Source organism: Mesoplodon mirus, assembly GCF_964341445.2.
Source record: "Mesoplodon mirus genome assembly, chromosome: 3".
NCBI classification, from domain to species: domain Eukaryota; kingdom Metazoa; phylum Chordata; class Mammalia; order Artiodactyla; family Ziphiidae; genus Mesoplodon; species Mesoplodon mirus.
Window position 1 is genome coordinate 146,393,446 of NC_138978.1, and position 27,091 is coordinate 146,420,536.

Here is a 27,091-nt window from a genome sequence, read left to right on the forward strand (position 1 = left end):
ACGACATAAAGTTTAGAATTTTAACCATTTTTAACCGTACAGTTTAGTGGCACTACTTAAGTAATTCACATTGTTATGCAACCATCCACCATTATCCATTTCTGGAACTTTTTCATCATCCCAAACTGTGCTTTTGGTGTCACATTCAAGAAATCATTGCCAAATCCAATGTCCTGAAGATTTTGCCCTAAGTTTTCTTCTAAGAGTTTTATAGTTTTAGCTGTTACATTTAGGCCTTTGATCCGTTTTGAGTTCATTTTTATTTATGTGATAAGGGTCCAACATCATTCTTTTGAGGGTAATACATTTTTAAACGGAAAGCAAAGAATCAGAAAATATCAGCTCCAGAAGGGGCCCTCCCCATTTACGAATGAAGAAATTGGGAGAGTAATAAAATAATAAGCCAAGCTCACACAACTGATTGAGGGCAGCAGCAGACTAAAAGTCAAATCCTGTCTATTTTCAATGCATTACACTAGACTAATGTTTGGTTTTTTTTAATGACGCTTGCTTTATGATCAATACGGTGAAGTTTTTGACACTTCATGGGCATTTGAAAATAAGGTACGTTCTCTGTATTCAGAGTTCTGTGTGTGTGTGTGTGTGTGTGTGTGTGTCTGTGTGTGTTTCTCTTTCTTTCTGTCCATATAGATAGATAGGTATGACAACCTTATTAATTGTATTATTCTCAGAACATAGTGTTAAGAGCTCAGGCTCTGATGCCAGGCAAACCTGTGTGACCTTGAACTCACACTTGTAACCTCTCCAAACCCCAGTTAAAGTAGAGGTGGTATCCCATTGAATGCATAGCCCTAGAAGGGATTTCAATCTTCATACACATTTCTTTCTGACTTTCAGTGGAACCCAAATAGTTGGCCCACAGGAACTCCTATTACCGTCACCTGTCCTCTCTTATGCTCTAGCGCTCTAAACTCCCAGAACCTTCTCATACTTCTGTGCCCATAACATTCTCTTACTCTGCCATCTTGGGCTCCCCAGCCCCTCTGTCCTCATCCCCATTTCCATGTGCCAAGCTTCAGGCGCAGGACCTTGGGCTATTGTCTCTCATCCTGAGGGAATGTCGTTTCCCTTCAGTCCCAGTGCTTGAGAATCCATCCTCTTCATTTTCCCCTGCCTCCTCCTGTTCTCTTCTCCTCAGAGAATGGAGGCAGTAGTAGGCACCCGAGAAGATCGAGACATACTCCCAACCTCTTAATAATTGTTACCTTATCACAGCTATTGAAAAGTCTCATTACGTGCCTCACATGTGAAGTCTTAGACTTCATGGGAGCCCCATAAATCATCCATTCAGACGCTGAATGGACCATTCAGACAAGATGAATTGCACAAAGGTTACAAAGCTACTCAGTCAACTTGTCCCAATCCGGTTCCCTCTCCACCATCTTATACTGAACTTCTTGGAAATTTCCTGACTATCACATTTGTAATAGTTTCTTTTTAATGCACACAGATAAGTTCCTTTTAGTTTTTCCCCACATTTCCTAGTTCAGTGGACTAGGAAATATTTTCATAAGATTCTGCCTGCTATTGCTCCCTGATTTCCCAGCCACCCAACCACCATCTTTTCACCTTCCCCTACCCCCTGTCCCCCGTCCCATTGCTTCAGAAAGGAGGAAATTCAGAGCTGACCTCATTCCAGAATTCTGAAAAAAAAAAATACCAGTACTTTAGAAGAGCAAAAAGCCTTTACAACACCAGGATTGGGAAGAAGTAAAGTAAGAAAAGAGAAAATCCTTACACAGAGAACTACCTGATACACATGAAAACCTACAGTGGAACCTCTCTTCTAGGTCAAAAAGGCCTTTTTTTCCTCTTCATAGAAACTGCAAGGTTTGACTCTGACCCAGAGACCCATCCTTGTCTAAGCTCGAAAGGGATTTTTGACTTGAAACTGCCCGAGAGCTCAGACCAATCGAAGAGCAAGAGAAAGGGTGGCTGGGATGCCCGCTGGTGGGAGGAGCTCCTGAGCCCAGCCCTGAAGGCCTCAAGGGTTCAGGCGCCCCTCAGATCGCACCAGAGAGCAAGAGAGAGGAACTGGGGTGAGCAAGTATTGTGGTTTCCTGTTTCAGCAAGGCTGCTGTACAAAAAGAAAGACAGTACCAAGAAGGGAAATGCTAAGGGGGCCCAGAGCCATGGATTGAGAGCTTGCCCCATTAGAGACCAGAGCCAAGATCTGCCCAGGAGCTGGGATGCTTTCTTGAGCTGCTTGGGTTGGAGCCTGGGACCCAAGGTAACTGAGGAGGAGGCTTTTGTGTCCAGGTTGGGGACCTCCGATTCTGGGGTGGGGCAGAAGAGGCTCTGTCTGTCAGCTTCCCTGGTCTGAAGGGGGAGACACTGGAGTGGATGTTGTAGTTTAGAGTGTTGGGGGTTGGGTACACAGGAAGGTGTCCCGCGTTGGTCTCCAGAGGCACAGCTTCCATCACTCTCTGCTCCATCCATAAGATTAGATTAGCAGTGAGTCAGATGACTAAGGGTTCAGGCTCCCCAGTGATGGGGGGTACATTTTACAGCTCCCTTCACAGCAGGGACCCCATAGCACCAAGCTGCCTGCCCAGCAGCTTGGGTGCAGGCCCTTCTCTCCTAGCTCACTCTGAGAGCTCTCGGCTAGGAAGTCCAGACCGTTCATTCATGCAGGAGGCCATTTATCTCACACACAGCAGGGAATTAGGAGCAAAGACCGGGAAAGTCAGCAACAAAGCACTGTCAGGTGAGGGCAGCGCGCAGATCTCCCCCTGTGGCAGTGAGCACAGTCTCCCCCAGCCAATACCACCCTTTCCCAGAGCTCCAGCTGGGCCCTGTCATGCCACCAAGGGCTGCCTGGGCAGTGGCCCAGGGACCTTTCTTTGAAGCACATGGGGACCCGTTCCATTTTCTTCTAGAGCCCATCTCTGTCAGTCAGCCGTCCACATGGCTTCTTGTGTTTAAGCAAATCAGAATAACCAAGACCTCCCGGAAAGTTGGGTATGATTCTACCCAGGTGTGCCACACCAAATCCTACCCAGTGTGAGAGTCTGGGGGCCTGAGAACACTCACATCTCTGAGGAGACTTTCCCACTGCAACTCCGAGCTTGGGTAGCAAGGGCTAACGTCTGCCCCCCCAGAAAACAGAGCAGGGCAGCCATGCGTTTCAGTGAACTAGCGTAGACACAGCCCACGCACTTATCTCTCCCTAACAGCCCTTTCTTCTTCACAGCAGGAGGCAGGAAGATTCTCCACGATCAAGGGATCTGCCTAGTCTACGAAGCCTGAGGGATTACCTGGAACCAAACAGGGAGGGGACCTAGCGCCCCACATTTTAAAGGTGAGAAGCAGGCAGTCCTCTCTTCCTTGCCTTTCTGCCAGGCCTAACTGAGATGGCAGTTGTATCCAGACCACAGAGTAGTCCTTTCTCCCTGCAGCCTACACCCAGAAGTCAGATGAACAGAGCAACAGTAAATATGATTTCAACCAGGGACCAGCATCGCCTCTGTGGGGTAGACAGTGCCCCTTCAAAGAGAAAGGGGGCGGGGGAATTGGAGGATGAGGCATTCTCAGTCCTGGAGTGCTAGGTTAGCTCGGGACATTTGTCTTATAGCACTGAGTCTTCGATATCCAAGATCTGGAGGACAGGAGTGGTAATAATCATATTATTCTAAAAAGCTAACATTTCTTGTGTGCTATGTCCCAGATGCTTGACATGCATTTTCTCTTTAATCCTCATAACCTTAGGAGGTAGGTTCCCACTTTATAAATGAGGAGACAGAGACATAGAGACAGTTAATAGCTTGTTCAAAAGCACGTGGATAGTAGATGACAGGGCCAGGACAGGAGTCCACACAGTCTGAGTCCAGGGTCGGGGCACCTCGCCTCCCCCATTTACGGCAGAATAACTAGGGCCTATGGCTTAGGACACCACAAGTATAGATTCTGAAAGTGGAGTTTACCTGCACACCCAGTCCTTCATAATTGAATATGAATCGGCCTCTCAGATCCTTTCCTAAGTTTTTAAACAAAGAAAGTGGCAGGTGAGAAGTGAGGGGACCCTACAGAGTAGGAGTGAGGAGAAAAGCCTAAAGAGAGGGGAGAAGCACCCAGGGATGAGACGAGCGGACAAGCATTGACAACTTAACAGTTCTGCTTGGGGTCAGCACTGCCCAAGACCAGAAGATGCCCCTCCAAGCCTGGAGAGTCAGGCACTGGAGAGCGAACAGGGTCTGACTGTGTAAGACTCCCTCTCAGGGTGTGATACGGCCCCACCCATGACCCCACCACCCCCGTAAGGAGTCGTATGACCAGAGAGAGAGAAAGAGAGCAAGAATCCTGCAGAGAATTCCAGACTGATCCAGGAGGAGCAGGGAACTCCAATGAAAGGGCGGAGAGGCTGCTACATGTTGGGTCTGTTTGACTATAAATAAACCCGAGGGGCCAGAGCCAGCAAATGCCTCCTGGTTGGTGAAGCTGAGAAATCCCTCCACTGACCTCCCCGGGAGCTAGATTCCCAGGGCGGTGGGTAGTGAGGCTGTGGGACAGAGAGAGGCGGCAGCTGTAAGGGGAAGTCCCCCTCCCTTCATCAGTCTCTGGACTGACCCCAGGGACCAGAATTTCCAGTGCTCAGAATCCAGCTTAGCCATGTCCAGCGCCAACTCAGCCAAGCTACCAGAGGTTTCTAGGAGAATGAATAAATTTGCAGAAGGTGGGTGAGGGAGAGTAGGAAAGAGAGAGAAGGGCACAGAGAAGGCAGAAGGGGTGAGGGTGGGCTTATGTGAGTAGCATGTAAGGCCATGGAGAGGGGCAGCAAGTGTGGCCTCTACTCCAAGCCTGGTTCCCTGGGGACCTTTGGTTACTGTTTTTGTTTATTTGCTTTGGTTTCCTTTTTCTTGGCAATAGCCTTATTTAGGTATAATCCACATCGTTGCTGGTTTCGATGGCACGATCTGTGTCTGGGCTAAGGAAAGCAGACTTGGCACCATACTTAGCCCTAACAGGGAGGTGATTCTAAAAAAATGGAACCTGCCACTTGAAGAGATACCGAGCTGAAAGCTCTGAAATGAGTTTTGGTCAGTGATACTCAGCCAGTATGGATCTGGGTGGTCCTGTACCTCAGAGTCAGAGCCCAGTCCTTGGCTAGGAGTGGAGTGCCAAGGGACCAAGGTCAGGACTCCATGACTGTAGGCAATAGCGTGGGGTGTCCCTCCCGAACCATGCCCCGGTCCAGGCTGGCAAGATAGCTGCTAAAGGCTAAGCAGAGGACAGTGAGTGCTGGCCATAGGACTGGTAGCACCTCGAGGGGTTTGGCTATCCCTCCAGGCCTTGAGAAAAGTTACTCACCTATGTTAGTAACAACTGGGCCAAGAGAGCAGTAAAGATTCTGGCTTTCCTTTTAGATTGGGGATCAGGGAGCCAGTTTAACTGGTTCCTTAGAAGTCCCTGGAAAAGGAACACAGCCCCATCTGCCCTCCAGAAGGCTAGAAGCTTTTAGTGATTTTTATCAATTATTTCTCACGTTCCCCTAACTTAGAGGCAGGGTGAGATGTTTGGTCAAGGAAGAAGTGGCAGCCAGAGGAATCTCGCCACTTTGCAGAAGGGGAGATGCAGGCCAGAGAAGAGCAGAAATTAGTCTAGAGGCTGAATCCAGAAGTCCTGAGTTCCCGCATGACATCATCCCCTCTTCAGTTGTCAACCCACACATGTGGGACGCTGTGATATTTCTGCCCCCTCGTCCAGGGAGATGGCCATTTTTCGGCCCATCTCCTGACCCCTCCTCTTCGCCTCCCTCTTGGCACTTGGCAGATCCGGGCAGCTATTCCAGGAACTGGAAGCCAAGCACAACAGATGCTCACGAGGTCATCATGATCAACCCAGACCCTAGGCCTGCCTCTGGCTTGGCCTGGTGGGCTGAGAGCTACGAGGCCAAGTGCGAGCGCTGGCAGGAGACCCGTGAGAGCCGCCGCTGCCGCCCCAATGTGACCACTTGCCGCCAGGTGGGGAAGGCGCTGAGAACCCAGCAGAGGGAACAGCTCCAGAGGGCACGACAACAGCAGTTTTTCAGGCAGAGGAACCTGAAGGTGGAAGAGAAAGGCAAGGCACAGAGCCCGCAGGCCAGGGAGCCAGGCCAGGCGACTGACCTCAAGGAGCCCTTGTCTTGGGCCAACAGGATTTCTTCCCCCAGACAGCAGGTGGGCCATGTCGAGGGACACACTTCTCTGGAGGGGATGGGGTGCAGCACCAAGGCAGGTGGGTGGGCTCAAGTTCACTAAGAAGTGATTTAAATGAAGTCCCTCCTTCCTCAGTCATCATAAAGTCTCCCTTAGCCACTTACTCAACAGATATTTTTGTTGTTGTGTTTTGGGGGGTTTTTTTGTTTAGCTATTTTTTTGTTTTGCACTTGCCTTTTAGGAGAAAAAAGAATCATTTAAAAACAATTCCATAGCTAATTTCTAGTATTAGTTCAAATTCAGTCTATCTAGACGTATCTTCTACAGCATTCATTCATCCGTCATTCAACAAACATTCAATGAATGCTTACTGTAGGCCAGGGACACAGACCAATCTTCTTAACGTCTCCCTCAAATCTCACACACACACACACTCACACACACACACACACATTTCTCATCTCTATTCTTCTGTAAGGCTGCTGCATCATCCACCTTCTCTCTTTCTCTTGGGCCATCCCAATTCCAATATCGTTCACCTAAGGCCGCATCTGGCCCAGGAAGCCCTAGCTTCCCTAGCTTCTTCAGGCCACCTCTGCTCTCTGTGGTTTTTATGAGGTTATAAATCCTCAAATATTGTGTAACTTTTAGAAGGCCCATTATTCTGCCCTGGGAAGGAGCAGTGCTGGCAAAACCCAGGGTATGTTGAAATGAGCTCAGCCAGCTAACCATCTGTGTCTTCCTATCCACATTGTGAGCATGTGGACAGCAGGGATGGGTCCTCCGGATTCCCTGGGAGTAACTGGTATTGTACTGTCCCCTGAATAGGTGCTCTGTTGGGCCTTCTGAACCAGTGCATATGTTATCCACAACAGGAGGTGCTGTTCTGAAAAATGATCCTTGAGCCCAGCTGTAAAATAAAACCAACTGTGTACTTTCTAAGGCAAGAAGGTTTCTATGTGCTTTCGTTGAAAAAATAATTTTAAGGAGAAAAAGAACAGAAAACACAGTTACCTAAAGAACTCTTCCTGAGCCTATCAGTTATTTCAGGTTTCTTGAGATTGAGTTAGTCTGCATGATTAGCTGCCACAGGCATTTCCTAGCCTTTTAGTGTTATGTTACAAGCATAAAAATTTTTAGTTTGTAAGAAGAAAATATAAAAATAGCAGGCAAAATTGTGACAACTACTGCTGCATTCCTCCCTACAGCTGCCTAATTTACCTTCTCTTCACGCAAAACCTCAACAATAGTCCAGCTGTTAATAAGAGGAAGGAAACCACCTCTAGAATAGGACGGCACCTTGGACACCATCTACTCCAAGCTCCTCATTATACAACCAGGAGACTGAGACCAAGAAAAGGCAGGACCTGATCCCAGATCCCCTCACTCCCACCTCAGACCGGTTCTCTTTCCGGGATCAGGGACTCTAGAGAGAGTAATTGGAGACAAGCCCAGCTCCCCATTTGCCTGAACTGAGGAGGACCGATCCCACCAGCCAGGACAAGAAAGGGCAGGAGCAGGGATAACCTTGTAGCTTTGAAGGCTTGAATGGGGTCCTTTGGTTTTCTGGACCCGAAACGATCACTGGCTCATCTTTCTGCAGTCAGCTGGAGAATCCTGTTCTAAGAGGCTCTCAGCATCCCCCACTTGCTTTCCAGGTGTCAGGGACCAGCTCCGAGGTCTTTGCAACCCAACACCATCCTCCCTCAGGCGCCTGGAGGGATCCGGCTGACCACCTCCCCTCCCAGGCTGGGGGCCTTCCACCACAGGACTCTCTCATCAAGAAGCCACCCAAACACCACCGTGGTAAGAGCAGGGCCTTCCTCACTCACTGGGCCGAGGCATTTCCACTCGCTGGCGGTGGAGAGTCCCTATCCCTCCCCACTTCCCTCACTGCCTCTCCCATGGGCTCTGAATCACCCTATCCCTATCCCTCAGGCACTCAGACAAAGGCAGAAGAAACACAGCCAACAATTAAGAATGACGCCAGTCAGCAAACCAAGTGAGTACCTTTCATGTTCCTGACCTCAACTCCTTCACAGCCCATCCATTCCTCTCTTCTAAGCTTTTACCTGAACCCTCCCCCAGAATGTGGAGAGGAGCACAAGGAACTTCCACGTCCACCTTAATTAAGAAAAAGGAAGGCCTTCCCCCCGCTTCCCCATTGGCTCTTCAGAAGAGATCAGAGAAGGAATCAGTACTCTGCCTCCTGACACTCTTATTTCTTTGATCCATTTTCATTTTTGTTTTTTGTTTTTTTCTTCTCTTCCAGTTATGGAGCTGCAGTTCTAGACACGGTAAGAAAATCCCCATGGTGAAGGTGTTGAGTCAGGTGGCATCTAAGCTCCTCCAAGGTCTGACATTCTGGAATTCCACAGTAAACTCAGCTGGGATGGAGGGGTACCCTCTTCCTGGATGAGCATAGACCTGGGGGCCTGGAAGGACCCTGAGCCAAGGAAGAAAGTTGACTCAGCACAAGCCAATCCTGGCTCGGGTTCCATGTTCTAGGATTTCAGGGAACCTACAATCTTCTTAAATACCCTTTTTCTTTCTCTCTAGAAAATCATCCAGCTTTCTGAGTACCTCAAAGTAAGTAACATGTGAATTCTCCCCTCAGCTCCTCCATCCATCTGCTCCCTTCTCCTCCAACTTAATCTTACCCTCTTGCATTTTGCCCCCCAGGAGGCCCTACAGAGTGAGCTGGTTCTAAAACAGAAAATGATGATTCTCCAAGACCTACTGTGTGCCCTGATTCAGGCCTCTGACAGCTCTTGGAAGGTAAGGGAAATCTTTGCTTGAACAAAGTCATGGACTTCTATGTGTGCCTATCTCATTCTTCTTTCCATACCATCCCAGCAAGAGAAGGGGCTTTTTCGCTACTGAAGAGGCCGAAGGTGGGGGATGGTGCTAAGACCTAGAGGTCAAACATGTCACAGTAAATATATGGGAAAGCTTGGCTCAATCCAGGGTGGTCAGCTGAGGACACACCCATGGAAGACCCAGAACCAAAAGAGGCAAGAGTTTCCATTCTTTAAGTTGTTGGAAGAAAGAAAGGACCGTCCCAATTCAGTTAATATTACTGACTGTGATAAATGCAACTATTTTCATATGGGATTCACACCAATATTTATTCCAAGTCATCCTACACCTACTAGTCAGCCCAGACGTGAATGTCAAAGCGGGAGGGGACCTTGGAGATTAGCTAATTTTCTCATTTTGCCAATGAGGAAACTGAGTGTCAGGGAGGTCAGGTGACTAGTCCACAGTCACACTGCTAGTCAGAGGCAGAACTGGAACTAAAATTCAGACCTCCTGATTTTAGTCCATTCATTCAACAAATATTCATAAGTCATGGTCTCTACACTGAGCACTGAAAATGAGGTTAATTAGACAGGGTTCCTGATGCTAGAGAGCTTGCGGTTTGGTCAGGGAGACAGATGCCTAAACAACGCAGAGATGTGAGAAATAAATGTTTTCAGGATATGGTAGAATACAAGGAGGAATGAATGACTCCACAGAAGGGGAGAACTAGGGCAATATTTATAGTTATATTAGTATTTTCCAGGCAAATGTGGGAACAGGAACTATATTCTGGGCAGGGGATACAGCATAGGCAAAGAACCAGAGGCATGATATAGGCTAATGCAGTGGGTCTCCAGCTTTTTAATCTCAGGACCCCTTTATACTCTTTAAAAAAAAATCATTAAAATCCAAAGAACTTTTTATATTTACCACTTTGAAATGAAAACAGGAATCTTAAAATATGTATTAATTTTAAAATAACAATAGTAAATAGATTACATGTGAACCTAAATTATATATTTTTGTGAAAAATAAGTATTTTTTTAAAAAAGAGTGAGAGGAGTGGCATTGTTTTATGCTTTTTCAAATTTTTGTTTGGTTTTGTTTTTTGAGTTTTTTTAACATCTTTATTGGAGTATGATTACAGTGTTGTTTATTTTCTGCTGTATAACAAAGTGAATCAGCTATATGCATACATATATCCCCATATCCCCTCCCTCTTGCGCTTTCCTCCCTCCCTCCTTATCCCACTCCTCTAGGTGGTCGCAAAGCACCAAGCTGGCAAATCTTTTTAATGTCTGAACGGAAGACAGCTAGATTCTCATATTTGCATCTGCATTCAGTCTGTTGTTAATACATTGTTTTGGTTGAAGCATATGAGGAAAATCCAGCCTCACACAGAAATGTAGTTGGAAAAGGGAAGACCTTGCAGATCCTGGATTCCCAGGGGTCCTTGGACCCCACATCGAAACCCCTAGACTTTAATGTTCAGGGAGCATAAGCAGTTTGATGCCACTGGAGCAGAAAGCCCCGGGTGCACAGAGAGAACACCCAACCTCCCAGCCTCCGTGAACATCTGACCTTACCACGTAGATGGCTGTGCTTAGACAGAGAGATGGGATGGGAGGACGTGGGACAAAACTAAGAAGTTTGCAGTGATGTCAAAGAGACTCCTAGGCTCAGCCCTCCCTCTTCATGTCGGTCACTGTATCCGGATTTAGGTGTTTATGTTCAGGGCTCCTGCTGGTTAAGGAAGTTGTTTTCATAGCTGAGTAGGAGCCTGAGACACACAGCTGTGCATGCCCGGTGGTTTCCGGTGCTGAACTAAACTGAGTTGTCTCACTCGTTTATTCAACAGACATCTGATAAGTTCCAACTATGTGCTGGCTTGGGTGCTCCAGGGACAGAGGTAGGGTCCTTTGTCTTTAGGAGTTCCAATAGCAGCCAGGAAGAGAGAGACAGGTCATAAATAACTCTACTGCAGTGTGCTAAAGCTGCAACAGCACTTTCTACAAAGTGACACAGAGAAAAGAGAAGGGAGCAATTCTTCTGCCTGAGGTGGTATAGGGTAGACTCCAAAGGAAAGGGACCACTTTAGCGGGGTCTGGAAGGATTGAATAGGAGTTTACCAGTACAGAAGCAGGAATGATGAAGGGAAAGAAGAAGGAAAAGGGTGCTTACAGTAAAGGAATCAGAATGATTACAGGCCTAGTTGTAACAAAGCATAGGGTATAGCAGAGTGTGATGGAAATGAAGGGACTGTGTCAGAGTAGCTCCAAAGATAAGACCGAAAGGGCCTCAGATAGGTCTCTAGAATTATGGTGCTTAAACATTTTCTGTTGAATAGAGTATCTGAAACTTAAATAGTTATAGATTCCCTCTTAAAGGAAAAAGTATATATATACACATACATATACACACACACACACACACACACACACACACACACACACACACACACACACACACACACACACACACACACACACACACACACACACACACACACACACACACACATATATATATAAAATGAGAATGCATGCCACCCCAGTTTAAGAAACACTGCCGCAGGCAATAATCAGGGGAGCAGTGGGACCACGTTTTCCTCAGGTTTAAAGCCCTACACTTAGCAGTGTCCGGCCCATCCTGAGAAGGAACTTGTCCAGTAGCCGTGGAGTTGCACTCGCTTGGCAGCACGTGTACTGAGATAGCTGTGGTGGGACTTCCTTGGTGGTCCAGTGGTTAAGACTCCACGCTTTCAATGCTAGGGGTGTGGGTTCGATCCCTAGTCAGGGAAGTAAGATCCCACGTGCTGTGTGGCATGGCCAAGAAATAAATAAATAAGTGAAATGAAACGAAAAAGATAGCTGTAGAACTGAGTTGAAAGCGATTGATCAGATCTGTGTTTTATAAACCTTATAAAAGGTTCTCTGACAACAGTGAGGACCCTGGCTTCGAGTGGGTGTAGGGGTGGTGAAAGCTCTTGCAATACCGCAGGTAAGACACAATCAGAACTTGAATTACAGCCAGCGTGGTGGGAATGGGGAGGATTTATTAAGAGACATTTCCAAGGTAGACTCTTAGGGCAGTTTCCCTCCATGCTCCTGCGGGGGGCAGGAGTTCCTCCAGCTGTGGTTTTCTCCCTCCCTTCTCCCCCCGCCCCCCCTCCCGCTAATATGAGCCCTTTTTGTCTTCTTCCTCCCCACCAACCCCTCAGCTTCCTGTTTTTAAGAAAAATAGTCTCAGATTTTTCAGTTAACAGCTCTTGCTTCCCCCAAAGCAAGACAATTCAATCCCCTACCCCTCCCTTGGAAAGCTCAACTTCAATGGAAGGACAGTCCCTGACTGCAGTACTTGGGGAAAGTAAGTGGAAGAATGTGGCCAGAACAGGGACTCCGATATTCAGCCAAGTTCAGGCCTTTATTTTTTTTCCATTTGGCCTCCCTAATTTGAAGCTCCAACTTCACATGCAGAGAAGCTCACGACAAACTCTATCAGAACACCAGAGATCAGCTCCCTCTGTTGCCTCCACCTTCAAGCTGACTTTGGGCCTTTTGGATGTGACAGGCCCTGGGGCACAGCAGAGACTCCTGAGCTGGGTCCAAGCTTCAGAGCAGAAACAATTCCGGCAGTAGAGAAAGTGAGCCCTCAGTATGGGGCAGTACAAACCCAGAGCAGGGCACACGTGGGTTTTAAGTTCTGCAAAGTGGAAATGAGATCTTAAGATGACAGCGCAGTGGGGGATTGGCTGCAGGCCCTAAGCAACCTCTAGTAGAGCAGAGAGATCAGAAGTGGGCTGGTGCTTCTGCGGTGAGGCGGTGGTGTTTCTGGAGAGCAGATCAGAGACAAGCCAAGCAGAAGCAGAAGCTGAAGCCCTCAGACCGGCACCGGGTGTGTATGGCCTCCACCTTGCTCCCTTTTACAAGCGGGGGTACTATGCTCTCTGAACCCTGGGTTCCTGGGATGCAACTGCGAAAAAAGGTCCACAATGGCCTGTAAAAAGTGCTTCTTTCCCCATACTGTACCACTGGGCTTCACGTAGGGAGAGCTGGGGCTCAGACCAGGAAACCACATGCCCCATTTGCAACAACTTGGCTGCAAGTTTCCTGCCTGCCTTGGGGAGTCTGGGCAGGCAGAGCTGTGGATCACAGATGTTTTCAAGCCCCAGACTTGGGTGGCCCTTCGTCTCCACTGAAGGGGCTAGCCTGAATTGTCTTCTGTTATAATGTGAATGGAAAAGTAATCTGGGGTGTGGCTAAAGCACAAAACCAGTTGGAAGAGGCAAAGACACTGGATAAAAACCATACTAAGGAAGGAGAAGGGAGCTACCCAGAAAGGGTAGGAGACTGGGGGAATTGTAAGAATATTGCCTTGGGTTTGTCTGTTTTCTTCTGAAACTACGGCAAGATAAACTGTCAAACTTAGTGGGTTTGATTGCATCCTGCAAATTAAGAGTTTAGGCAAAGGAAAATACACAGAGTCAGACTCTCTGAACCCGGAGCTGTGGTACAGGTGGAGGGAGCTGATTTCAGGACTTGTGGATTAATGATGAACAGGCCATGCAGGGGAGTAACTTTTCCCAGTTACTCCGGAGCCCAGAACAGTGGAAGTCTTTGTCCATCTGTTCTATCTGTCCCAAAGCCCTGTGGTTATTGCAGATGCCAAATCCTGACTCTCGGCTCTCACACCAGACATTATGAAAAACATTAATAGCAGGAGGCACTTTGAAAAATGATTTTTGGCAAAGGCTTTTGCTTTTGCAAGGCCCCGCTGAGGAATACTGGAAGGAAAAAGGGTGGAGGCGCCTCCTGGCTCCCAGGGTTAGAAGAATTAGCCAAACAAGGTCAAAACAGGAGCTGTGAGATACCACTTCCTGCCTCTCCCAGGTGCCCTGAAACTCAGTGAGGGGGACAGACCTCAAAACAGAGGCTCGGGCTTCCCTGGTGGCACAGTGGTTGAGAGTCCGCCTGCCGATGCAGGGGATGCGGGTTCGTGCCCCGGTCCGGGAGGATCCCACATTCCGCGGAGCGGCTAGGCCCGTGAGCCGTGGCCACTGAGCCTGTGCGTCCGGAGCCTGGGCTCCGCAACGGGAGAGGCCACAACAGTGAGAGGCCCGCATACCGCAAAAACAAAAAAAAAAAAAAAAAAAGAAGAAGAAGAAGAAAAGGAGAGCTTAGAAGCTTTCCTTCAAATGGGCCCCTCCTATGATACCCTGAGCCATTTGATACAAAACCCCAAGGTACACAGAAGACTTTGGGGACCAGTCTGATTCTTCCTTCTCCTATTACAGAGAAAGAGGAAAACATCCTTTTCTTTCCAAACATCCATCATCTCTCCCCCTCTCTACCTCCTGAAAGAGCTCAATTCCACATACACTGTTTATTCTAGGCAGTAGGCTGGGAATAGGGAACAAAACTCTTTGCATGCTATATTCTAGCCCAAGCTGTATTCTGGCTAACTCATCCCATTTGCTCCAGGGCCAGCTTAATGAAGACAAATTGAAGGGCAAACTGAGATCTTTGGAAAACCAGCTGTACACCTGTACCCAGGTAAGCATTCTGGAGGACACTTGTAGCCCAGGAATCTAGAATTAAGGGAGAGAATGCTTGAACCTCAAGCTTACTCTCTAGAAACATCACCTGCTAGAGATTAACGCACCCACCCCTACTCACCCAGTTCTGGCCTTTACCATTTTCACTTTGGTCTCCAATTCACCAAAACACTATCTGCATCCCCCTCTCCCTTTCTCCTGGTGTCCTTCACTTTGCACCCTAGGAAAGGAAGCCCAGCACTAAGCACTTTGCCAGCTCCGGGGGAACCTTGAGAATACCTGGAAACGTAGGGAGAGGCCGTTGGTAAAGATTCAGCTCACCTGGATACAACTTCACAGGCCCTAATATTTGAACAGATGAGTTGGATATTACAATGAAGTCTCGCGAAATGATTTTCATCCCATGGGCAACTTTTATCTAGCAGCAATCCCTGGGAGAAAGTAAAAGACTGTGACTCCTGGCTTTCTGTGGCATTGTTATCCAGCTCCAGTAATCTCTTGATTGGCCTGATCTTGGATTATATGAGATAGAAAAAAGTCAGTTTTCACACTCGAGAAGTGATAGATTTCTGACAGGCGGGGAGATAAGTCAAGAGAATGAGATGGACCGGCCAGACTGCTCCCACTTGATGTTAGGAAGATAAGGTGGCCATGTAGTTAGAATTCTGCAGGGGAACATAGTCTATATAGTCTATGGGTTTGCAGATCCACAACTTTTATTTTTTCAGTAATGCCAACCAAGCTCATAAGAGACTGACATATAATCCAGAATGCCAGTCTACTCATTTTCAATGGGGGATAAAGCTGGTCAGTGACCAGCATGGTTAAGTCCAATAACCTGGACATAACCATTATGATCTCAACCAGTAACTCCTGTATCTGGTTTCTAATGACAATTCCAAGAACATAAGACCCACTCAACATTTAAATCCAAATTTTCAGATGGCTCCAAAGCTAAATGGAAATGATTTGATATTGAACTCTAAATTTGCATTATCTAGACTATCTCTTACCCAGTTGGGTAACCCAGGATCGATAGTAAAAGACTCCTGCTTTCCCCAAAATCACAGGGCATAAAAATGAAAAGCACTGGAAAGGCAAGAACCCCAGTGAATTTGCAAAGCTGCTCTTGTGTCTTTTTCTTTTTGACCTTGAAGCCAGGAGAAATTCTAAAAATACAAATGTATTAATTTTTAAAACCTGACTTTACTGAATATTGTTCAGATCCCCAAGCCTACAAAAATAATTTTATTTTTTTAAAAATGCTCCCTGCCTCAAAGGAGTTTACAATCCCTTAAAGGAGACAGATGAGTCAATAGGTTAGAAATATAGATACTATGTGAACACCAGTAAAACTGCCTAATCCATAAAGAGTCGGGGGGTAGGTATGGTTGGCCAAGTTTATCAGAACTTATGATTCTAGGGCTGAATCTTGAACATGGGTAGAAGTTAACCAGGTGAAAAGTGTGGGTCACGATACTCTAAGCAGAAGAAGCTTTATGGGCAAAGGCAGAGGCTGAAAAGCACAGTGCTTAGGGGACCTACAAGCAGTTCAGCTTGCGTGGAGGCAGCATGAGATGAAAGTCTGGGCTTGTGAGTAGGAACCATGCCAAGGAGTTTGGACCTGATTCTTAGAACACTGAGAACCACTGAGAGATTTAAGCAGGTTGTGATGGGATCAGATTTAAGTTTTAGAAAGAACCCTCTAGCTGCAGGACTGAAAAGGGTTTGAAGGGAGGCAAGGCATGAAGATAATACATAGTCTCTATATAATCCATATAATAGTGTTACTAGGGTCTGAACTAAGGAGGAGGCAGTAGGGATAGAGGATACAGGTAATGAGCTGTTAGAGACGTTGACTTGACAAAGCTTGATGATGAACTGATTCCTTGAAGAAGGTGAGAGAGAGAAAACTAGGATGATTCCCTGGTTTAGGGTTTGGGAGACTGGGTGGGTGGTGATGCTGGCCACTGAGATAGGAGCAGGTTTAGAAAGATGATTTCCCTTTGGAAATGTCGGATTTCAAAGGCCTGCAGAAGGCCTAGGGGAGAATGCGCGGCGTGCCCGGAGCAGTTATTTATCCCCACTCACCTCTCACATCACCTGAGGAACTCTCCCTGCCTGCCTCCAGCCTGGAAGAAGGTCCACCAGATTACTGACATCTCTGCCCTGTGGGCAAGGACCGATTTCTTTTCATTTCTGTATCCCTGCTCAGGCTTTAGCACACAGTACATCAATGTGTATTTGTTGAATTGCCTCAAATTTACAGAAGTACACTTCTCGGGGAATGAATAAGTTGCTATTAGAGATGGAAGACCAGAAAAACAGCTATGAGCAGAAGGCCAAGGAGACACTGCAGAAAGTGCTGGAGGAGAAAATGCGTGCAGAACAGCAACTGCAGAGCACACAGGTGTGGGGATGCTCCATAATCCTTGGGGCTGGGAACCCTGGGGCAGTCTGGGTGGCAAGGGAGCCAGCTGCGCAACTCCCTGGAACCCCCAAGGCACCACCCTCTCCTCTGATCTCCCTCAGCGGTCCCTGGCTCTGGCCGAGCAGAAGCGTGAAGAGTGGAAGAGCCAGTACAAGGCTCTGAAGGAGGACTGCAGGACCCTGGGGACCCAGAACAGGGAGCTGGAGAGCCAGCTCCACGTGCTTCAGTCCAAACTGCAGGTACCAGGCCCTGGGGGTAGGGAGGTGGGGAGGGAAGGCAGGTTTCGGGGAGGGAGGTGTTGACAGCAGTGATGAGAGAAGCTGCCGCTGGGCAGGGGGCCCCAAAGTTAATTTTGAGTTTAGCAAGGATATCTGCACTGCTCATGCAAATGACCTAAGTGTTCATTGAAATGACATCATCCAAATGCAGAGCTGGGCTGGAATAGTCATCAGCCTACTGTCATACCCCAACCCACTCTCTGCACCCCATCCCAGCAGGGCATCCAGTTCAGAAATGCCCACTACTGGGGCAGAAGAAATGTCACCAGTTTACTTACAGTTTGAGTATCAACTAACACATCTTGCCAATGTGTTTTTTAAGCCATTACAGTAGACCCTTGGCATTCTCAAGGGTTCCATCATTTCCAATCCGTGTTTACCTTGGAGAAGTTCACTAACCTCCTAAGCCTCAGTTTCCACATCGGTAAAATGAGGATAAATAATGGTACCTCTATCATAGGATTGTTGTGAGGATTAGGTGAGGAAATCCATGCAAAGCACTTAGCACAATGCCTCGCACATATAAGCTCTCAATAAATATTGGCTATTGTTTTTTGCAGATTTTACTTACTTGGTTTGGAATTTCGAGGACCCACCTCAAAAGTGTCTCTTTATACTTTTACTGAAGCTGGGATCTGAGAATCCTAGTGTGTGCCAGTTCTAGAAATAAGATCAATTAAGTGTGAAAGTTGTTTTTGTTTGATTTGTTATGTTTTTTAACAACCTAAACCTTAATGTGTGGCTCTAAGGTGAGCAGGGAGAAAGGGGAACATTTTGAGTGATTGTAAAGAATTTGTTGGGGGGATGGTGGTCCAGATATCAATGTGTTTGAGTTTTATATACAATATCCTATTATTAGCAATGAAGAAGAGTGCAACTCTAGTTCAAAGTCATTAAAAAGACATTTGTAATTCCCTTATTACCTCGAGCACTTTGTACTCATTGACATCATATTTGTTTATGAAGAATTAATGTGCCAAATGTAGGAAAAGGAAGAACAGATCAGACAGAGGAATGGGGGTTAAAAACATTTAAGATTTATCTATAGATTTCCTTTCAAATCTATTACAAAACAGAAACCTTAGAATTTATTTCCTTCTCGCTTTTTTTGCTTCTCACTTTTTATATTCTTATGTACAAGTTATTCTTATATTGTTCTTTAATTTTTTATTTTAAAAGGCAAAGAATTTCTCAAAGGACGTTAAAATTCTTTTTTTTTTTTTTTTTTTTTTAAAGCCCATTTGATAAGAAACAGCAAGTGAGTCGTCTTATCACAGGAGGGAACCTTGCTGGGCGCTGCACCGCAGCCACATCTCACCCACTGTTCTCTTCCTCGAATCACCTACAAGGCAACTCTCCTGAAGGCCCTTTTCTTTTTAACCTTAATTCGTTGTGAAAAATGATCCCACCCGCTGCCTCCCCCCACCCGCCGCCTCCCCCCGCCACCCCAGATAGCGTGAGAATGAGAAGTAAAGACAAAGTGAAGACATCTAGAAAAGTGATGATTCAGTATTCCTTAATTTGGGCATTTACCCAAATGTATCCCTTGTGAACATCAAAAATCTAATGCACTGTTTGCTGTAAGCATGAGGAATAGAGCAAAGCGAAGAATTTAAAAACTTTTCCTATTTTTCCATTTCCCTAAGGCTCCTTCCAGCTCTAAAATTCCACAATTTTCTACAGTTTTCCTCTTCCTTGGCATCTGCCCCCCACCTTCACCCTAGCACTGACCTGCTTGTGTCCACCCCTCCTCCTCCTTCCAGGGAGCAGACAGTAGAGACTTACAGATGAACCAGGCCCTACGGCTTCTGGAGAATGAGTGCCAGGAGCTGCAGGCCAAGACTGAACACCTGCAGGGGGACAGAGACCTGTGCAGCTCGGATACCCAGCACCTACAAGGTACCCTTCTCCTTGGAGGCCTCTGGCTGAAGGAGCCCAGAGAAAGGAAGCTGGGTGCAAATGCTTCAGTCTTTCACTTGTTCCTTTGGTTGACTTGGCGATTTCATTTGACTTTGAGAAAAAGTCAAGGCTGTTTTAATCATCCAAGACAAAGGATCCAGCCCATCCCTCTAAGCCAGAACACAGCAGTCACGTGTCAAGGCCGCATTCCTAAGTTAAAGGGAAAGGTCAGTTGAAACACAAGGCATAGTGAAGGTTTCCCAGTCACAGCCTCTGTCAGCTGAGAGAGAACCAAATTATGTGCACATATAACCCTTAATTCAGCCCACTGTTGATGCAGATGAAATCCCAGGTAGTCGGGTTCTGGTTCACCTCTTCCAAACTGGGACAAGCAGAAGAAAGAGCAACTTCCACTTGACACTGGTCAGAGGCCATGGGCAAGACAGCATCTGTTACTAATTTCCAGCCTCAGGGGTGAGCTCATTAAGTCTTAGGTTCTTCTGTTTTGGTTTGCATTATTTCATTTTCAGATCAACTAAAGAGGTCAGAGGAGGAGAAGCTTGCCCTGGTGACCAAAGTACAGCAGTTGCAGAGTAAGTCCCTTTTCCAGATTCTGAAAGTAGCACAGGTGGCTTTTTGGTGTCCTTGGGGCTCCTGCCCCACGAAAGGCACCCAAAGAAGGGATGGGGAGCCCGGTCCCTGGCATATCCTCTACCTCTGCATTTTCAGACTCTCTTCTTGTGCAGTGAGGTGATTTACAGCTCTTCACAAGTTCCACATTAGCCTCTGGGTTTTTTTATTTCTACTTTTCTCCACCATGTTCTCTGACAACCACCTGCATTTCCCCCAGAACTGCAGATTTCAAAACGTGTCGAGTTTTATAAGGTAGTTCTTATTTTATTTATTCTAATTTATTATGTACATATGTCACATAGACCTCTGTCACTAGGAATGGTTCAGAAAATAAGCTCACACTACCTATGCCTCAGTCCACTTCAAAATTACATGTTGAGGCCAAAGAAGAAAAGGGACGTCTCAGAAGAAAAGCAGGCAATTTCTGAAAAGCCGGAGAACCTGATTCAATTAATAGCTCTGCTGGTTGCCCAACACCTTAACCTCTGACACCCTGACAGGGAAGTTTCATGCAAACAGTAATGAATATGAAAACAGCGAGACAGCCACAGGGGTAAGGGAAAAAGAACACCAGCAGAAGCCGGGCTCCTACACAGTGGGAGCTGAATGGGCAAGTCACTTCCAAATCATGCCTTTATTTCTTCAATACATATTTATTGAGCCCCTACCAAGTGCCAGGCACCCTAGACACACACTGGGGATACAGTAATGAACAGAGCTGGCATGGTTTCTTCCCTAACAAAGCTTACATTCTAAGGAAACACTGCAGTGGACTACGGAGTTTCTAGGAACAAATGTGTGTCAGGTATTAACAACGGCTACAGAGAAAAAAATAAAGCAGGTTAAAGAGAAAATAGTTGCTATTGTACACAGGGTCATCTGGGGAAGTCTTTCTTCTAGGGTACCATTTAAGCAGAGACTTAAATGTACATTGTAGGAAAAGACATAAGGATGGTGTGTTCATAACACAGCACCACAAACTGGGTGACTTAAAGAACAGACATTTACATTCTCATAGTGCTAGAGGCTGGAAGCCCAAAATCAAGGCGTCAGGCAGGGTTGGTTCCTTCTGAGGGCTCTGGGGGAAGGATCTGTTCTAGACCGCTTTCCTTGTTTTGGAGATGGCTGTCTTGTCCATCTCTTCACACGTCTTCCATCCATCCACATCTGTGTCCAAATTTCCCCTTCTTATAAGGACGTCAGTCATATTAGGTTAGGGCCCATTCTAATGTCCTATTTTAACTTGATTACCTCTGCAAAGGACCTATCTCCAAATAGGGTCCCATTCTGAAGTACTGGGAGTTAGGGCTTTGACATATGAATTTGTGGGGGGCAGCGGGGGGAGACACAATTCAACCAACTACAGATGGGAACACAATCATTAAGGTTCTAAGCAAAGTTCTGAAAGGATACTCTTCGCAGTAAATATGCTAGCACAGAAAAGTTCCTTGTGTTTTCCAACAGGTCTGCTTCAGAATCAATCCTTACAGCTTCAAGAACAGGAGAAACTCTTAACAAAGAAAGGTCAGCAAATTTATTTCCACAAATTCTAAGATACTGCCCTTTCCTTGTCCGCCTAGAGACAGAGGGATGGACTACATGACCTCTTGGAGTCCCACCCAGTTCTGGAAGTCTGTTAGGTCAGGGAGCTAGAGGACCATTTTAAGGACTCGTCACTGGCTCTGAGAATACTTTAGTTAGCCTCCTCTCCTGAGAGGTATATAAACCGTGAAAAGGATTTCTACTCCCTCTGAAAACATATGTCTGTATTGAATATTTCAATAAATTGATTCTGAACTCAGGGTTTTATGTTAATTTTTACCCTTAACTTTCCAAACCACATCCAGCTCCCCAAGTAGAAACCACGTCACATGCAACAGTCAACCTCACTCTCAGCCCTCAAGTCTGCTGCCCTAGCTTCCCGAGAATTCATCGTACATCTGGAGGGGCAAAAGCTCCTCATTTATCCACTGCACATGGCCCTCTGTTTTGTCATCACAATCACTGGGTAAAATATAAAGAAAGAATTATTATGCCCACATAGGATGGATAAGAAAATGAAGGTAAATGAAGGTCTGTGGTCATACAAACTAAGGACACAGCTATGACAACAATCCAGAATTTCTGACTCCCAGTCCAGGGCTCTCTTCACCAAGATGTAGACTGTCGGGTGGCATTCTCATCTCACCATTTTGAAACAAGGACAGAAGGAAAATGGAGTTATACTGAAGCATCCAGCAAACCTCCCAGCCTAAAAGATGTGACACGCAACCAAAGAAACTAAATTAATAAGTATTTTCTAAAAGAATCTGGCTTTAGACAGGACTAGAGATACAGAGAAAAGTAAAATGCCAACCTTGCCCTCAAGGGGCTCAAATTCCCGCTCTCTGTCCAGTCTGGGCAGGGTCCCAGTGGATGTTCTTTAAAGGTCAGAGAATTGCAATCCACACAGTCTGGCCAGGGACAGGCCCTTCCTTATTCCCTCCCGCCTAGGGGTTCTCTCAGTGTGTAGGGGCCATTCCTCAGAGGTATGGGCCTCACTATCACTGTGAATCTGGCTGATTTTTCAGATCAAGCTTTGCCTGGGTGGAGACCAAAGCCCTCCCATAACGAAGTGGAGCCTGAGGGTCCAGGGAAGAAGGACTGGAATTTCAGAGACCAGCTCCAAAAGAAAACTTTGCAGCCCCTGGCCAAGGAAACGGAGGTGAGATGGTGGCCTCAGATAGTAAGGGGCTCATCCTACAGTGATAGGGAAACTGCTGGGAGGCAGCCAGACAACAGGCATTTCAGAGCTTAAGTTGTGATTGGATGCCTGCAGGTATTCATTTAGGCCTGATAAAACATCTTTGCTTTCGGGTTAACTTGTCAATCTTTTCTCTTATTTATACCAACCCTTATTCAAGGTTTTACTAAAGAGTTACTTTTCAGAAAGTCAACCTAAACTCAAACACATTTAACAAACACATTAACTCCTCAAACTTTGTCCTACATTGAGTATCTTAAAACTTTATACAGTGTCTTTTAAATAACAAAACTCTTCCTATCTGTATACTCACAGAAATACGTAGCTCCAGAAGTGTTCACATGCAACTAGTCCCCAGCAAAGAGACTTGCACTAAGATCACTTCCAGGTTGTGTGTGCTATAGGAACTTCATTTCTGTGTGTCTCCATTTACAAAGCACTGGCACATACAACTGTCACACATGTATAATATATAATAGTATGCATTATGATCAATCATTTAAATGAACACATTACAAACAAACTAGGTGAGACAGTCAGAAGGCAAACTGAAAGCTCTGAGAAAAGCTGGGGAGGATGGAGGTAAAAATTCCAAATGTATGACAGGGTCACTTACACAGGGCCCTCTCCCCTACCTGGGCTCTGTCCCTGACGGAACTGTCTTGATGACCTTGGTGGTGTTCTCCCGCCCACCCCTCCCCCCCTCAGCACAGTGCAGAGAACTGCATTCAGAATTAGACAACCTCAGTGATGAGTATCTCTCCTGCCTGCGTAAGCTGCAGCATTGTCGAGAAGAGCTGAACCAGAGCCAGCAGCTGCCTTCCAGAGTTAGAGGGTCTATCCTCCCAGACAGCCCTAGGTGATCGTGGGACGATTCCTCCTTTAGCCAAATCTCGCCCATAAAATTGTTCAGCCCCTGCCAACATCTGACCAGCCGGCCCCGTTCAGCTTGGTTTATACTGTACTGAGAGTATAGCAACCATGTAAAGAAACACTGGCTCATGCCTCCAAGCCTAATTTTCATGGAACGCCTGAGCCTGAAGGGAAAAACTTACTGAAACGGTGTTCTTTTAGTCTATTATGGGCATAGTGGCAAGGACAGCGTGACGAGAAAAGGAATATAAACAGAGGACAATTTTGCTGAATTATTTTCCACTTTTGATTATTCATATCAGTATTTAAGTACCTGGCCCCTGCTGGCTGTGGTTCGCTGGGCCAGCGACCGTTGGAAAGTGGTTTTATCCCGAGGGAGGTGGCAAAGTGAGAGAGACAGATATAAAAAGCTTTTTGTCTGCCACCAACCCAAGGTTTTCCACTGGGCTAGAATGGGAAGAAGGAAGATTCTTTTTGCCTGCATCTTCTCTGACCAACCCGTGGCCTCTTTCTCTTCTCTCCCCCTCCCTCCTCACAAAGGCAATGTGGCCGAAGTTCCTGATGCTGATGGCACTGATGGCTATAGCAGTGGCAGTGTTCCTGGCCAATAAGGACTTCCTGAAGTTCGGAAGAACTGGTGACAGCTGCCTTGGGTGAAAGTCAGACGCAAGAAATTCAGTAAAAAACTCAGGTCTGGGTACTTTAATGTGTGGGTTTTTCCAACTCAACTGAGGTTTCTGACCCTCATTATTTTTTTTTTAACCTGCTGTAAAAAAAAAACAAATAAACTGGGGGGCTTCCCTGGTGGCGCAGTGGTCGAGAGTCCTCCTGCCGATGCAGGGGACGCGGGTTCGTGCCCCGGTCCGGGAAGATCCCACATGCCGCAGAGCGGATGGGCCCGTGAGCCATGGCCGCTGAGCCTGTGTGTCCGGAGCCTGTGCTCCGCAATGGGCGAGGCCACAATGGTGAGAGGCCCGCGTACTGCAAAAAAAAAATTAAAAATAATATGAACTTCGCCTGATGGCCTCTGTTCCAAAGAACTCTGTTTATTCCTAAAGCATCCTGGTCTACTCTCCCTAGTCCAGTTCAGTATAAAAATGGCAAATTTATGACAGCATTCTTCCCTAGTGTCCTCGAGATGCTTGGAATTGGCACTTGAGATGATTCCTATTTGCCATCTCTGACCTAGAGCTGATCATTTACCGAGCTCCTCCTACACAGGAAAAGAGTTAAAGTCAGAGGGCCACAGCCGGCAGTGTGACTATCTCAGAGGAGATGCTGAGGTCAGCGAAGTCATTCTGAGTCCCACATCGAGTTCTAAGGTCCTTCTCCCAAGTGTTTAGAATGTTCCTCAAGGATGGGAACAAGCTCTCTGGGACACTAAAGGAATAGAGCAAGACTGGTGGTTGACCACGTAGCCATGAGATCCGGGCAGTGAACACCCGTAGTGGAGTCTGGGCTAAGCAGTTGTCATCCCCCTGGTTCATGTGAAAAGTATAGGGGACAGGATAGCCCAGGAGGATCCCAAACACAGTACAGAGATTCCAGTCTGAGGAACGGAGCCTGCTGCAGGAGACTGCCAGGGATCGGTTCCTCCGTGGCCCCTGCAAATGTGTGATGATCTCAGCCACGAGGGCCTTTAAGTCCTGAAGCTGGTCCAGGGAGCAGATGGAAGGGTGAAGTTGAGAGCTGGAAACATCCACAAAGACTGTGGTACCAAGCAGCACCTGCTCCAAGTGCCGACACACATGCTCAGGAAGGACAATCAGGCTGTTTTCTCCAATCTCAAGGATGTGAAGTCCCTGGGTCGGGAAGCCCAGGCCCTGCAGCTCCTCCAGATAGCTCTGGAGCTCTGCTGCCCCTGCACAGTTGCAATCATAGAGCAGAGCTGGCTTCAGTCCCCTGGCCACAGCCAGCACCTCTCCGGCTAGATGAAGGCAGACAGCTCGGGGTGGGCCTCGTCTCTTTCCTATGCCCAGGGTCTGCTGAGCAGCTGCCACCAGCAGCTGAGGACTTGGTGCTGACATGGGATCTGGCAGCAACAGTAAGCATGGCCTCCTCAACTAGTCACATTTCCCTCCCCTGGGCTGCATCTCTGAGCTCCAGACACTTGAAGAAGGGCCTAAAAACAAAGCAGTAGCAGGGGATTATTCACACCAGCTAGTGACATACCAGGAAACCTGCCAACAACTTTCCCTTAAGTCTTACAGCATCTTCCAGAGGCCATTTCCCCCTCCCTCTGCTTTGGAATGCTAACCCAGCCCAGACAAGATGGGGTCACCGATGCTATCTGATTTTTTTGGTTGACTTGGCCTCCATTAGTCCCAAATTCATGTGTCTTTCTAGCCTACGGCTAGATTTATATTCTCTCTGGCTGAATTTTGCCTGTTTTAATTTATTTTCTCTGATTCAAACGTTAAGGAGTTTGGGGCAGAAAGGAAGCAGAGGAGTTTTGGGCAAAATCCTGAACATTTCACCTAAAACTGCCCTCCGAGATAGAGTTCTAGGTTCCAAATGCACTGTTTTCACGGCCGACTCCCCCTTCTCTCCCCGCCAATAGTTGGAAGAACAGCAATCTGATTAAACTAATATACACTAGAATGTGGACTACCAACCATCTCACCCTGAGACAGAAGAGTAAATAAATGAAATCGGGTAGAATCGCAAGAGGGTTGTATTTTAACTTCTGCTGGTCCCGCCTTCCCCTACTAGTGGACATCCACGGACCCTCGGACGATGGGCTCACCTCCACCCCTACACCGTTTCCTGAGCATAGTATCGTAATTTGTTAAATGAGGCAGAGGTCTCTCTCACACATACATACGTTCTTCTACTTCCGCTGCACGTTCAGGCTCAGCAACTCCTGCCACTTTCCTGCCCGCTGCCCAGAAAGCCGCTAGGCGCCCGCCCTCCGCCACACGACTGCCACACAACTGGAAATCCCACCGCGTGGGCAGGTCCTTTAATGCCGGCGGGGCCAGGGTCGGCGAAGTCGATCTATTGCGCATGCCCAACACGTCCCCCGTCCCGCCGCCTTCCTTGACGTCACCCAGTCCGCTCGCGCGCCTCGCGTTAGAGCTACCCGCAGGGCAGCCCGGCTGAGTGCCGGAGGTCTGGGCGCCTGCGGCCCGGCCCCTTCCGGCCCCTTTCCATTCCTACGCAGATGCGGGCCGCACCCGGCTGCTTAGGAATGGAAAGAGGCGGGAGTGGAAGGAAAGAGGCGGGTGAAGCTAGTAGCCCGCCGCCGCCCTCCCTCGGCTCCGCCGCTTGCCCTCCTTCTGTGTTAAGTCCGGTGTCCCGTTTGACCCGGAAGGCAGAAGCAGGGCACTCGACGTAAAAACACGCTTTGATTTGTCTCTGGAGAAATGTACTTTCCCCTCCAAACGAAACTTATCTCAAGACAAGCGACGTGTTTTGCATAATACCCTCACCTGTGGGTGCTGGAAAGTTGTTTTTGTTTGCTTCTTACTTTGACCTACCTCAATCCTGAGAGGCTGAATTCCGAGAAGTGGGTGGACAGGTGTCCTGGCCAAAGTTTGTCATATCTAAGCAGGGTGTGAAGTGCATGAGCATTCACGCCGAACAAATGTGTGCTAGGTATGCTTCTGGGCGCTGGAAGTATTACAGCGTAGAAAACAGACAAAAACCCCACCTTCTTGGAGCTCAAACTGAGGAATTCAGTTTGCTGACTTCACATGAGAAATGAGAGGCAGAGGTGCAGAA

General features: G+C 47.2%; 2 protein-coding genes across 4 annotated transcripts; one reads left to right on the plus strand and one right to left on the minus strand.

The window, feature by feature from the left end:
- The first annotated feature begins 85 nt into the window (after nt 1-85).
- On the plus strand, nt 86-24,383 carry LOC309799877 (TRAF3-interacting JNK-activating modulator-like). Its single transcript, XM_082613495.1, has 16 exons — nt 86-2,251; nt 3,215-3,322; nt 5,791-6,176; nt 7,814-7,961; nt 8,094-8,157; nt 8,428-8,452; nt 8,715-8,744; nt 8,838-8,933; nt 14,438-14,509; nt 16,781-16,921; nt 17,044-17,181; nt 18,984-19,119; nt 19,650-19,712; nt 21,217-21,276; nt 22,323-22,456; nt 23,209-24,383. Exons 3-16 carry the CDS (start codon nt 5,850-5,852, stop codon nt 23,356-23,358), a joined length of 1,584 nt encoding a protein of 527 aa, XP_082469621.1. The 5' UTR covers nt 86-2,251; nt 3,215-3,322; nt 5,791-5,849; the 3' UTR covers nt 23,359-24,383.
- Nucleotides 24,056-26,536, minus strand: LOC309799872 (UPF0739 protein C1orf74 homolog). Of its 3 annotated transcripts, none has more exons than XM_082613479.1 (2): nt 26,193-26,536; nt 24,056-25,490 (listed from the first exon to the last, which is right to left on the minus strand). In XM_082613479.1, the coding sequence occupies exon 2, from the start codon at nt 25,393-25,395 to the stop codon at nt 24,604-24,606; it is 792 nt and encodes a 263-aa protein (XP_082469605.1). In that variant the 5' UTR covers nt 25,396-25,490; nt 26,193-26,536; the 3' UTR covers nt 24,056-24,603. The 3 variants fall into 3 exon arrangements, with proteins under 3 accessions (XP_082469605.1, XP_082469606.1, XP_082469607.1); XM_082613480.1 differs by having other exon boundaries at nt 26,189-26,536; XM_082613481.1 differs by having other exon boundaries at nt 26,115-26,200.
- Between the last annotated feature and the right edge of the window lie 555 nt (nt 26,537-27,091).

What these genes read in the sequence shown, in the direction of transcription:
- LOC309799877 (XM_082613495.1), top strand. Translation starts at nt 5,850, where the DNA reads ATGATCAACCCAGACCCTAGGCCTGCCTCTGGCTTGGCCTGGTGGGCT. An exon ending in GACGCCAGTCAGCAAACCAA is followed by an intron (nt 8,158 to 8,427) that starts GTGAGTACCTTT and finishes CTTCTCTTCCAG; the next exon opens with TTATGGAGCTGCAGTTCTAG. An exon ending in CCCTGGCCAAGGAAACGGAG is followed by an intron (nt 22,457 to 23,208) that starts GTGAGATGGTGG and finishes CCCTCAGCACAG; the next exon opens with TGCAGAGAACTGCATTCAGA.
- LOC309799872 (XM_082613479.1), bottom strand. Translation starts at nt 25,395, where the DNA reads ATGTCAGCACCAAGTCCTCAGCTGCTGGTGGCAGCTGCTCAGCAGACC.